Source organism: Pygoscelis adeliae, unplaced genomic scaffold (assembly GCF_000699105.1).
Source record: "Pygoscelis adeliae isolate BGI_AS28 unplaced genomic scaffold, ASM69910v1 Scaffold424, whole genome shotgun sequence".
Lineage (NCBI taxonomy): Eukaryota > Metazoa > Chordata > Aves > Sphenisciformes > Spheniscidae > Pygoscelis > Pygoscelis adeliae.
Window position 1 is genome coordinate 454,893 of NW_008824651.1, and position 11,976 is coordinate 466,868.

At 43.6% G+C, this 11,976-nt stretch overlaps 1 protein-coding gene across 1 annotated transcript in view; it reads right to left on the minus strand.

Annotated features, from left to right (window-relative positions):
- Positions 1 to 1,857: 1,857 nt before the first annotated feature.
- Positions 1,858 to 11,976, minus strand: part of COL4A2 (collagen, type IV, alpha 2) — a 152,762-nt gene continuing 142,643 nt past the window's right edge. The window contains exons 40-47 of the mRNA XM_009322530.1: positions 11,885 to 11,976; positions 10,116 to 10,277; positions 9,882 to 9,980; positions 8,999 to 9,145; positions 8,268 to 8,384; positions 7,235 to 7,426; positions 6,598 to 6,884; positions 1,858 to 3,587 (exon numbers count right to left, since the gene is read on the minus strand). The exon at positions 11,885 to 11,976 is cut by the window's right edge and continues 3 nt beyond it. Of these exons, the coding sequence (XP_009320805.1) occupies positions 3,333 to 3,587; positions 6,598 to 6,884; positions 7,235 to 7,426; positions 8,268 to 8,384; positions 8,999 to 9,145; positions 9,882 to 9,980; positions 10,116 to 10,277; positions 11,885 to 11,976 (1,351 nt within the window). The 3' untranslated portion in view covers positions 1,858 to 3,332. The remainder of the gene's footprint in view (positions 3,588 to 6,597; positions 6,885 to 7,234; positions 7,427 to 8,267; positions 8,385 to 8,998; positions 9,146 to 9,881; positions 9,981 to 10,115; positions 10,278 to 11,884) is intronic.

Consider the following 11,976-nt stretch of genomic DNA (forward strand, 5'->3'; position numbering starts at 1 on the left):
CTTAGGGACATGGTTTAGTGGACATGGTGGTGTTGGGTTGATGGTTGGACTCAATGATCTTAGAGGTCTTTTCCAACCTGAATGATTCTATGATTCTGTGAACTTCTTGGAAGTGGATTCTGGAATCACAGAATCGTGGAATGGTTTGGGTTGGAAGGGACCTTCAAAAATCATCTAGAGCAACCCCCCTGCCATGGGCAGGGACATCTTTCACTACATCAGGCTCCTTAAAGCCGCGTCCAGCCTGACCTTGAACACTTTCCGGTGATGGGGCATCCACAACTTCTCTGGGCAACCTGTTCCAGTGTCTCACCACCCTCATCGTAACAGATGTCCTCCTTCTGTCCAATCTGAATCTACCCTCTTTCAGTTTAAAACTGTTGCCCCTTGTCCTATCACTACAGGCCTCGGTAAAAAGTCTGTCCCCATCTTTTTTATAAGCACCCTTTATATTTTGAAAATCCGCAATAAGGTCTCCCCAGAGCCTTCTCTTCTCCAGGCTGAACAACCCCACCTCTCTCAGCCTTTCCTCATAGGAGAGGAGGTAAGAAGCAGTTTGAATAAGTCAGTTCCCCTCCATGTGGTGCTCTGGTTTAGCTCACAAGGTGAAATCCTCTGGCTGCTGCAAGTATTCCATGTGTTTGTGTGTGTGAGCTCCCTCCCCTTCTCAACAGTGATTACTGATTAGGTTTGGAGAAACATGGGTATAAGTACACAGACCTGAAGCACATGACGTACACAAACAAAGCACAGAAGTTCAAGTCTGCTTGGCACCTTGTGGGTTTTTGTGGTTGGTTTGTTTTTTTCTTGTACCATGCCTGTGCGTTCAACTCGATGCTGTGCCGATACCACGCTGAACAAACTTGTTAAGAACAACTTAACGTGAGTCAGAGAAAATTAAGAGGCAAAGCAACTGTCAGAGGAAGACCTACCTGCTAAAGTTTTACGTGCAAAAAAAACCCATTAGCTGCATAGGAAGATTAGGCAATGTATTAGCTATGAAAATCTAAAGTTTGCTGTTGTTGGCATAATCTGGTTTTTACAGATTTGTATAACCTCCACTTGAATTCTCTTAAAACACTGGATGTCCTGCATTACCAGAGTTACCATGCTGTAAAAATCACAAGTGATAACTGTGTGATCATCCCACAACCACTGATGTCTAGCAACACCTGGAAGAGGTAAGTTGCTGATTCTTGGGTGTTTGTTACTGCCATGTGTAATTTAAAAGAACTGGCAAACGTGGAATAGATTTGGCTCACGTTGACTGCAATGTTTTCAATTCAAAGTATTTTATTTAGCTGAAACAAATACTAGCGTGATTGTTTGGGGGCTGCCTTTCAGAGCTACGGCATGGCCAGAAAGCTCGTTTCAAGCTCAGGTAATTTCTCTGTTTATGGATGTATCTAATTACATGGATAATTAATCTAGGTTAGACGGTGTGCTAGCTAAGAACTTCAACTGAATTTATACTTTATATTTTTTGCAGAGGTAACACTTGTCAAGTTTGGTTAATGTTGGTTTCCTGAGCATTGTAGAGCATGAATAATATGTTGCTTTAATCTGCAACATCACAATTTATTGGCTTAAATCGTTCTTCCTAACAACAGATGAAATACTATTTCAGTAGTTCACCTTAAACGAGCAATTTTAGAAACACAGCTTTCCTCTTGGATCTTTTTAAGTGCCATGAAAGAAACAAGTGTATTCCTGGTTGAAGAGTTTGAATTTCAGTGGAAGGAGGTTTCTGGTAGTGCTTTTCTAATTCCTTAGGTGCAAACAAAGTAATTCAACAAAGCGGTCCATATGCATTGTATAGAAAAACACCATTTACAAAATGGAAATCATCAACAAATAGAGGTGTAGAAAAAACCAGGTTTTATTTATGATACAGTGAGGATGGAATGTAATTACAAAAGCCAAGAAGCACCTGAAGCAGGAGCGAGGTGAACTGTTGAAAAATCAACTGTCATTGCTATAAAAGTCTCTTTGATTTCAGTTTTAAGCATTCAGGTATATAATCAGACTACGCGAATAGGAAATTTGCAGCTGATCCTTCCCTCCCCCCCCCCTTTGCAGTAGTGACTGACAACTTTGGGCTAAATTGCTTCTTTCTACAGAAGGAAAGAGCTAGCCATTCTGGCCATTTATCAAGCCTGGCATGCAATGACTTGGTTCTCTGTGGGAAAAGATGGCGCCAAATAAATGCCTTGCTTCCTTCCCCTTTGCTTTTGCAAGGGTGGATGTGTGCAAGCTGGGATGGTGGTCGTCCCATTGCCACGTGTCCCCAGCTGCCGGGACAGCCTACTTTCAGACAGACAACTGGAAGTTCTGCGTTTGAAGGACACGTGGCATTGAGCAATAGGCTCTCCTGCAAAACCTACCCTATGCGCAATAGCCGCTCCAACAGTACGTGGTTAAAATCTGTTTGTGATCAGTGGCTTGGTTTCAGAGAGGAAAAGCTGCAACGCAAAAACCACTCGGTGCCGCTGCTGTGTGGGCAGTGTGGCACAGATGAACGTCCACAGCACAGTGGAGCAAGAGGCCTTTGTAATGATCCTTTGGCCTGGGGTATGTCTAGAAAAAAATCATCAAGCTCGTAGAATAAAATGCTGATCTTCATCATATAGTCTCCTAATCAAAAGAGGAAGAGTTGCATTTTGTGGTCACTATGTTTGGGAGGCCTGTGGGCTTCTCTGCTATTGCCAGTGGTGAAGTGCTAAAGCACGGTGAGGCTTGAAAAAACCAAATACAATAACAAGATAATTGGTTTGGGCGTGTTTGAAATGTCCAAGCATAAAATACTAAAATCAAAGTTAGGTTTCCATGCTGGGCACAAGCACCTTCCAGAGCACATTTTCAGTATTTTGCAAGGGTTTAGCTCTTTGATCACCCTGTGTTAATTTACAGAACTGCGGCTGTTAGCGTTCACTGTTGTGACAAATACCGTAAATAGAAAAGATACCCACTACATTTACCTTAAGAGAATATATGTATCTGACCAAGGTAACCATTTATTATTGAAGTTGTTTTGGTGTTTCAAAGCTGCGAGTATTTGTATCATTTGGCAAATGACCTAATGTTAGACTAGCAAAAAATGTATATATACGGTATAGTAGGAGAACACAGCACTAGATCCGTGTGTTAGACTTAATCTGTGTTACACTTAATTTGCTTTTACAGACACTTTTAAAAATTAATTTTCCATTTAGCTTTTGAGGTAATAAGTTAAAAAAGCACCAAGATGACTTATTCAAATGTCTAACCATCATGGAAGGTTTCACTGTATAAGAACTACACGATAAGCAGGTTCCTTATACTGTGAAAGACTTCTATAAATTTTTCATACAGACTTGACATCTGCTGATATGGCTTCGGATGAGTCCTGCCTTGAGTGTATCTGCCGAGGGCTTGCTTTGGAAGGGCTGGTCGATCGTAGTGAGCCAGAAGCTGTATTTATTTGCAAAGTAGTGACAGGTTCCGCGCGCGCCGTTGCATTCGATGAAAGGAGTCGCTCTGAAATCTTCCAGGCAGCTCCCAGGAGAAACCAGTGACTGTCCTCCACCTTCATCACCAGCAGCAGTGTGCTAAACAAGACAAGGAGGGCAGCGTTCAGAGTACAACCTCGGGCAACGCTGTCAAAAACTTACACGTGGGAAAAGAGAAAAACCACTACAATTGCTCTTAATTCTTATTTCCAGAGCAGAGAGTCGGCTAATCCTGCAACTATGTAAGGCTTAAGGGTTTGGCTATGCTTTGGCTATACAAAGGCGCTAACTCATATGTTGACGCCACTGTAAAATCTTCTGACAAACATCTTTTCTATAGTTAAGATTTTCACTGTTGGAAGTCTTAGAATTGGAGAATCATTTAGGCGGGAAGGGCCCACTGGAGGTCACTTCAGCCAGTCCCCTGCGCAAAGCAGGGCCGACTCCAAAGTTGCCCTCAGTTGCTCCAGGGCAATAATTGTTGCTCCAGGGCAATGTTAATACCTCCAAGGATGGAGTTTCCACAACCTCTCTGGGCAACCTGTTCCTGCGTTTGATTACCCTCACTGAGAAGAACTTTCCACCACATATCTAACTTGAATTTCCCTAATTGTAAAGTCTGTCTTACTCTGCATCATTCATGAGGAGCACTGTGGAAACAAAATTAGCTTCTACACAAATAACTAGTTCCCTCTATGGCATATTCTTTGACAGCAAATTACACCAAAATCACGCATCTTTACACCACTCAACTGTTACCTTTGACACACGCTGTGGTAATGGACTGAATGTTACTTTTCTTCTGTCAAAGGCATTGCTAACAAAACAGGCATTTCCTCTGTCCCTTTAAGAGCCATACAGCTGCATTTTTAAGTGAAGCTGTTTAATTTTCTATTAAAAACGGAAGGAATTTGCAATATAAAAGAAGGCAGCTGGAAAATAAAGTTGCTAAATAGTTTTGTAAATGTAGGGCACATCCAATATGTTTGCCTGCCTGTGTTTTGATAAACACCATACTAGAAAAGTGCAATCTGTAACTGGCTTGGTTTATGCTGCGAGAGGCCCACTGTGTTCAGATAAATGAGTAACAGAAGTGGCCACCTTTTAACAGAGTAAAGGACTCTGATCTCTGGCTGGTGTTACATGTTGCTGAGGTTTACATAGTTGGTTTTATAAAAAAAAAAAACCCAAAACAACAACTCCCTCCCCCCAAAACCCCTCACCCAAACCCCAAAGCTGCAGCCTACCAGCTGGCTTACAAATCTGCAAGATTTGCTAAGCTATGAAGTTCAGGCGCAAAACCATTCTAGCATCCCTCTGCAAGAACAAAGTTGTTAAGAAGCAGCATAAACGATTACAACTTTGAGGCCTTTGCAGTTGGAGCTGGAAAGCAGTTAGCAAAAACTGCACATGCTATTTGAGCCCTGGCTTGGGAGCAGTCCCGCGTGACAACCTCAGGACGAGCACTGGCATTCCTACGCTCAGCGTACAAGCTCCAGCTCTATGCCTGTAATGTCCCTTCCTGTATTGGCCACGGCCTTTTATCCTTCTGCAACGCTTATGCTGCTCTACCTCTATAGGATGCGGGACAGTGGAGTGCCCTTGCTACGTACGTGACTTCTACGGCTGTTTGGGCAGGAGTCCGTGATGACTCCCCTCATGATTGTACCTTACTCAGGGGAAGGAGGTGACAAATTTAACCCAAGGAAGTAAACCAGTATGTACTCTGACATAACCACAAGTGTGCTGTACTTCTTCCATAGCTGCCCGAGAAGCAAAAATGCGTACACCGAACACTTCGTTTGCTCCGAACGCTAGCTGGGAAAATGTGAACTCTTCTCACTCTGTGTTCCTTGGTGCTGGCAGACTTTGTCCTGGCAAAAGGTTCTTGCTAAGGTGAGAACTTTGCTCTTAACAATGCTCAGTGTTCACACAGGGCTTTGCAAACATTTAATTAATCCTTGGAATTCTTCTGAAGTAACTATGAGATTGGTATCAGGGCTTTTTACAGAAGCAAAAGAAAGGTCAAACATAGGGCTGGTCAAAAATTTGACCTGCCCTCTCAAAACGTTTTTTTTTCCCCCTGTAACTAAACGAAAAATATCAGATTTCCCTTTATTTTCTGAAAAATTTAAGTTTTTGGCTTTTGACAAACAAATGGTCTGCGGGTAAGATTGACTATTGTTATTCTATGATGTTTTCTGCCAGAGAAATCTTATTTTTTAAACCCTGTTTACTTCAGCATTCAGTCCAGTCTTTGATGAGTTTACAACGTGGGCATACTGTTTCAGGTTTTGACTCTCGTGTACATCAAGCAAGTCAGAGAAATTAGCATCTGTCGGATCATTCACTAACACATGCTAGCTGCTCTTTACCATGTGAAGCCCTCCAGTGCTTACATGATCACTCTGTACAGTCTTGCAAGAAAAGCAGGTCAGGCCCTTCAGTAGGTCTTCCACTGCGCACCTAACACTAAGGTTTTCTGTAACATCCCATTTCCTAATTATAAGATCACAAGATCTAAGAGATCCTATAAGCCGTGGGATATACAGCTCAGCTCTTGTTGCCATTAGAGATACAACACTGAAGTTTAATTTTAAAAACAACAGGAGGCTGTCTCTCTTTCCAGATTAGGTGAAAGACTTTGGCTTCTAAATCTTCGACCAAACATCAATGATTTTAAGCTTCCAAAAGAAGGGGAAAAGTTTTGGTTTTTTTTTTTTCTTTTTTCCTCCAGATCAGCTTCTTAATAATGATGTACATAAGTCACTCCCAATCTTTAGCTGTCAAAATGCTTTGTAGGCTACTGTCGCACCTCAGTGCAATTTTATTTGCTAATCCACAGCCATCCCTGTGTTCTGCTCCAAAGCACTGTTTTATACATAAAGTAAGGACTCCAGATGCTAGCCTGACAAGAGGCAATTTTCTCTGCAATTCATGGAAATTTTGTTTCTCCTCTTCTGCTTCCTAGAAACCAGTTTTGTAGTTCCCTGGTTCCCCAGTACGATGCATGGTTTTAGTGTTGCTGGATCTAAAACAGAGCAACCCTCCTAGTATCTAAGACTCAAAACCCAGTGCCCCACAAAACATGACACCGGAGAACAAATACCATAAGGAAGGAATATCCGATCCACAAACTGCGCCAGCCTTCAGGGCAGTGAGGAATAGAAGCTTCTTGGCTATGGACAGCAATTGCCACAGCCGGGGCCTCACAAACTGAGCAGCGACTGATATATGGCCTAATGTCTTCTTCTGCCACAGGCATCATTGGAAGAGGTGCTGTAGTTGAGAGCCAGTAGGATTTATCATTTCGATTTGCATAGTAACAAGTATCCCCAGGGTTACAGTAGAGGAATGGCATAGTACTAAAACGAGCCAAACATGAGCCGGCCAGCCCTGTTAAAAAAGAAGGAAAAAAAAAAAAAAAGAAATTATGGCAATCATTCTCGCAGAAGACAGTGCACGTTTTCGGTTTCCTGCTCTTTCCCAAGCACGTGTCAGTAAAACCCTGCGGCCCAGAATGTTTCGCTGGCTTTACAGGTCCCCTTGAACAACACCAATGACTTGCAGGAGCTCTCTCAGGGGCACTCTATGCAGACATACAGTTTTTGTCTTCTCATTTAGGTGTTTCCTAAGCCTGTTTGCTGAAGTCCCAGCTTTCCCTAAGTTCTTTTTTTTTTTTTTTTTTTTCTCTTTTCAGCCAGAGAGATGGAATTGAGGCTGCTGCCAGCAATACCTGCACATACCTAGATCCTGGTTGTGTGCTTTCTCTTGTCCTTCAAAGTACAGTAAGCTGTATCCACTCCAGAGTTTGTTCATGCCAACTGGGCACATTGGCTCTTGATCGGACTGGCTGTGCTTCACCAGCAGGTAGCCCATGCTAACGCTGCGACCCGGCATGCCTGGCAGCCCGGGGCTACCAGGGCGGCCTGGCTGACCTTAGAAGAGGAGGGGAAAAGAAATAACACAACTTAGTTTGTGCTTCCACAAGTGCTCTGATGCTAGCTGATGTTCCAGCTAAGCTGCTGACAAACAAAGCTTAATTGCATGATGCCTCTTCTTATGGTAAGTTATTGTTAAAAGAGTTGTAGTTCTAGGATTATAGCAGTTGTTTTTGAAGTAGATGATTGGTGCTAGATCAGGCTCCCTGGTTTCTAAGATGATGTATTTCACTATCAGCCAGGGAAAGTCACATAGAAAGTTCTGATGAATTTGAGCATACTTTGTACAACACAGATGAGCGTATTTTTCCTTTAAAATGTTTTCTTAGTCCAAGATTAACCAATGGTTTTTGGAATTGCTTGCATTTGCTTCATATGGTTAAAACTATGCTCTGCAAATACCTTTTTCTCTGTGTACTTAGCTAATTAAGATAGTAATTGTTCTGCTCTTTGATTGGGTAAGGACACAGGTATTTCTTTTACAAATACATCATCTATCCAAATATCACCTACCCAACATTCATTTCCATGAATGTAACTGTTAGTAAAACACTAAGCTGAAACACTTAAGAGAAAACCAATACAAAAATACACTCAGATCAAAACAAACTCACTCACATGAGTGGACTGACATCTACAGCTATCAAAACTTACTCCAAAAATATCGCTTTAAGATAACTCTGTTGCAAGTTAGTTACTTGTCCCTTGTGAAGAAGCTGTGAAGACAGAAACTTTCTCTCTCCTCCCCTCCTCCCCATCCAGTGATGTAAGTAACTACAGAACAGTTTATGGCAGTGAAACAGGAAAGAGGGAAGAAGTGCTGTGCGACATCTCTTACCTTCAAATCCCACTGGACCCTGAAACCCTGTTGCTCCTTGTTCACCTCTGGAGCCGGGAGGAGCTGGAATGCCACCCCTGCCCTGGAATCCTGGCTCGCCAGGTGAGCCTCTGAAACCTTGCACCAACAACGGTTATAAGCACAGTGACTGCAGCGATATCAACATGCTACCCACTTTGTTAACATGTGCTCTGCTTGCATATGTTTGGTCCTATCTGGCAGGTTTACCAATTTACACTAAAGGCAAGATCCTATGGTTCTTGCTCAGGCAAAGAGCACTGACTTCATTGGAAAAGGTTGCTGGGATCAAGACTACATGAGCCCCACAACCCTAATCTTCCACTCTTGCTACCGCCACGCGTCTCTGATGAGGCTAGTAGCAAGAGGTGCGCTGCGTCGGGTCCACGCATCACTAACACTACATTCCCTGGGTTGATAGCTCACCCACAAGGATGTGCACATTTCCACTAAAGTCGTTCAGTCTTGATTTAAGTGAGATCCATATCTGGTGTTGCTTTGGCTATGTGAGTGTTGTCGAAGTTTTCTCCTGTTTTGCTTATGTTCTGAATGGTAGGAGGAGGAGGAAAGCCAAGCCCTAGCTTTGAAAGACCGAAATTTGACTCTCCTTTCCGACTTAGAGAATTTAAAGTAGAAGAGAGCCAAAGCAGTGCTCTGGTGGCCTCACTCTGCTAAGGGGAACTGAGCTTTCACTCTGAGTGTGTGATTCCTACCTGGATCGCCTGGTGGACCCTGAGGTCCCATATCTCCTGGGCTTCCTTGAGGTCCTATATTTCCACGGAGACCCGGTGAACCTTGCTCAGCAACCAGCCTTGGAGGAAGAGGCGGCAGCCCAGGAGAGCCTGGAGGGCCCTGAAAGCCTGTGATTAGAAGCAAGATGAGATAGTTTGATTAACCCCCCCTGTATGTTCCTTACCGTGCTTTCACCCACAGGTATGTTGCTGTTACTTGGCTGCATATGTGAGAGAGGGACTGTGGTCTGCAACTCACCCACCACCTTGGGTACAGCAGCTGTATTTATTATATACTGGGGGAATGTCTGTGAGTATGGGGATTGCCTTCTCTTGGACAGCACACAGATAAGCAGAAGGAAGTGAATGATGCTACTGCTCCCTAATTTCTGACACAGGAAGCTGGGAAATTGCCCCCAAACAGCCAACAGCTCTCTGAGGCGCAGCACCATCTTTCGGTGGGCTTCAGGAGTGAAACCCGTCTATACCATCATACAAATACATGACGGTATAGACGGAGTGAAGGATTTTAAAGATATTTCTAAATATCCAGTATGTCTGCTCTGGAAGATTAGTTTAGATCAGGAATTCTTCTCTTTTTTAACCCCGAAAGCGGCTCTGATTTTGGAGTTGGCACCTCATACAAAATAAATTCATAAAGGCAAAAAGTTGGCTACCCAGGTTAAATTCAGGCATCTGTCCACTGGAATTTGCCAGGGGTCACACAGAGTCATGCAGCTGGAGAGGACTCCGGAGGTCACCTAGCCCAACCTCCTGCTCAAAGCAGGGCCAGTTAGATCAGCTCTGTGGAGCCGCAAAACGAGTAGTTCAGAAAAGAGTCACGCATCTGACTGCACTTACTCACCAGTTACTCCTCTATCCCCCTTGGGTCCGATAGGTCCCAAATCACCTGGAAATCCTACTGTGCCCATAAAGCCGATGACACCTTGTTCACCCTTACGACCTTTAATGCAAAATGACAGGTGGCATTAGTGCATTTCAACACAGATCAAGTGAGTGCAAAAGTCCTGTTATTAAAGCCGCTGTAGCATAGGAGGTTCCCCTGCCCCCGGCCAAGATCAGCGTTTCCCATCCTTACCTTTTGGTCCAGGGTACCCAGGAACGCCAGGTGTCCCTGTTGATCCAGGATCACCTCTACTTCCTTTTGGGCCAATTTGTCCACTCACACCTGTTTGTCCACTTTCTCCTTTGCTTCCTGGTGGAGCCGGTATTCCGGGCTGCCCCTGTAGTCCTGGATAGCCTGTTTAGAGCACATACAGGTTGTAATCTGTTTATACTTAAGATGTGGGCACAGGGGAAAATAACAGTACTATCTAATTGTATCCCATCAGGGTTTATTTCCTTAATTTAAGCAGGGAGCTAATGCTTAGCTCCCCAATAGACTTATTCAGCACTCCCGCTCCTGCTCTCAGGCTGGCATACATTTCTGCTGCGGTGGCAGAGGAATTGGAACATGAAGCTCCCACAAAGCACAGCGTCATCTCAAGCAAGATTTCAGCAGAAGTGGGATGCCTGCTGAGGTACAGCCTTCAATGAGCTATTCCTTCCCCAGCAAATGCCCCACTTCACTTGGTGCCTCCCTGCTTCATCCTAAATTCTCCAAGTAACTAGAGAGAAATCAGGGAGCAGCGAATACCTGACTCAGTGCCAGGTGGTAAATAAGCCAAGGACTTACTGTTCCATGTATCTTAGTGCTTCAGTTGAACATCTGGATACAAATAACTACTTCATGCTGTCTTGGGAATTATGGGAACAGCTTCTTTTTCCAGAATTACATATTGCCTGAAGCTAAACCTGGCAGGTTTCTCTTCAGTTACCTCTGCTGCCTAAGAAGACGTTTGGACCTTGTTTCTGAGGAGAGAGGGACTTACTAACTAGGGTTTTGAGTGGGGCATCTCTCGTGCTCCCTGTTGAAGTTGGATCACGTGAACATGAATGCAAGATGCGTGTGGCAAAGTAAGAGCGAGCCGTGCCTGTCTCACTGTTCTGGCTGGGAGATGGTGTTCCTGTTCCCACTCTCCTGATTGCTTCTGGTTTTATTTTTTAATCCAACGGCTGCCTGGGGAGTGGGAATCAGTATGCAGAGTTAGGCCAACTAATGTTCTCTTTCCATTTGGAAACCTAGGTATTTTGTTGGTTTTCAGCTGGTTTGCCTGTTGTAAGTTTTTGCTGAGTTTACGTAAAAATTTCCATGCATCACATAAAGATGATAGTGGGACACCTGCAACTTCTGCTACAAGCTCGTCATTCACAGTGGCACTACAGTGTGAAATGATTGTGCAGTCCAATAAGCAGCCGGTATATCAGCCTCTAAATGTAGAGAGAGACAGAGTGGCTCTTTCATATGCGTGAGGGAGGCAGGCTCAAAGCACGGAGTTTTAGAGAGAAGAGCTAATGCTTTCCAATGTAACTTAGTTTGCATGGTAATTTCACATAGGAAAATTTTGTAAATGATTAAGAAAATATTGTGTAGACTTGCAAGTCTGCCACAGACCTCAGATTTTAAAGTAGTAAATTAGCATAATGCTTCTGAAAGTTGTTAAGAGAATTCTGGATGATTAAATCTGTTATTTGCATGAAAATCAAACCCTTCCATCAGGACAACCTGGAGGAACTGCCTTTTGCGTTCAAGAGGTCTGTCCCTATTATCTTATGTACCATTAGTTCTGTCCAACAATTATTCATGCAGTTTAGTGTTGCGTTTAATAGCGATATTTTACTGAATCAAGACAGAAATAACAATGACTGCTGTTGCTAACTCAGTACTTAATCTTCTATTGTTGTCTGAGGGCACAACCTTGTACTTAATCTTTTATTGTTGTCTGAGGGGAACAAGGCATGAATTACCTGGCACTCCATCTAGACCTGGGGAGCCTTTATCACCAGGATATCCTGATATATTTGAAATCCCGGGAGGCCCTGGAAATCCTTCCTGCCCA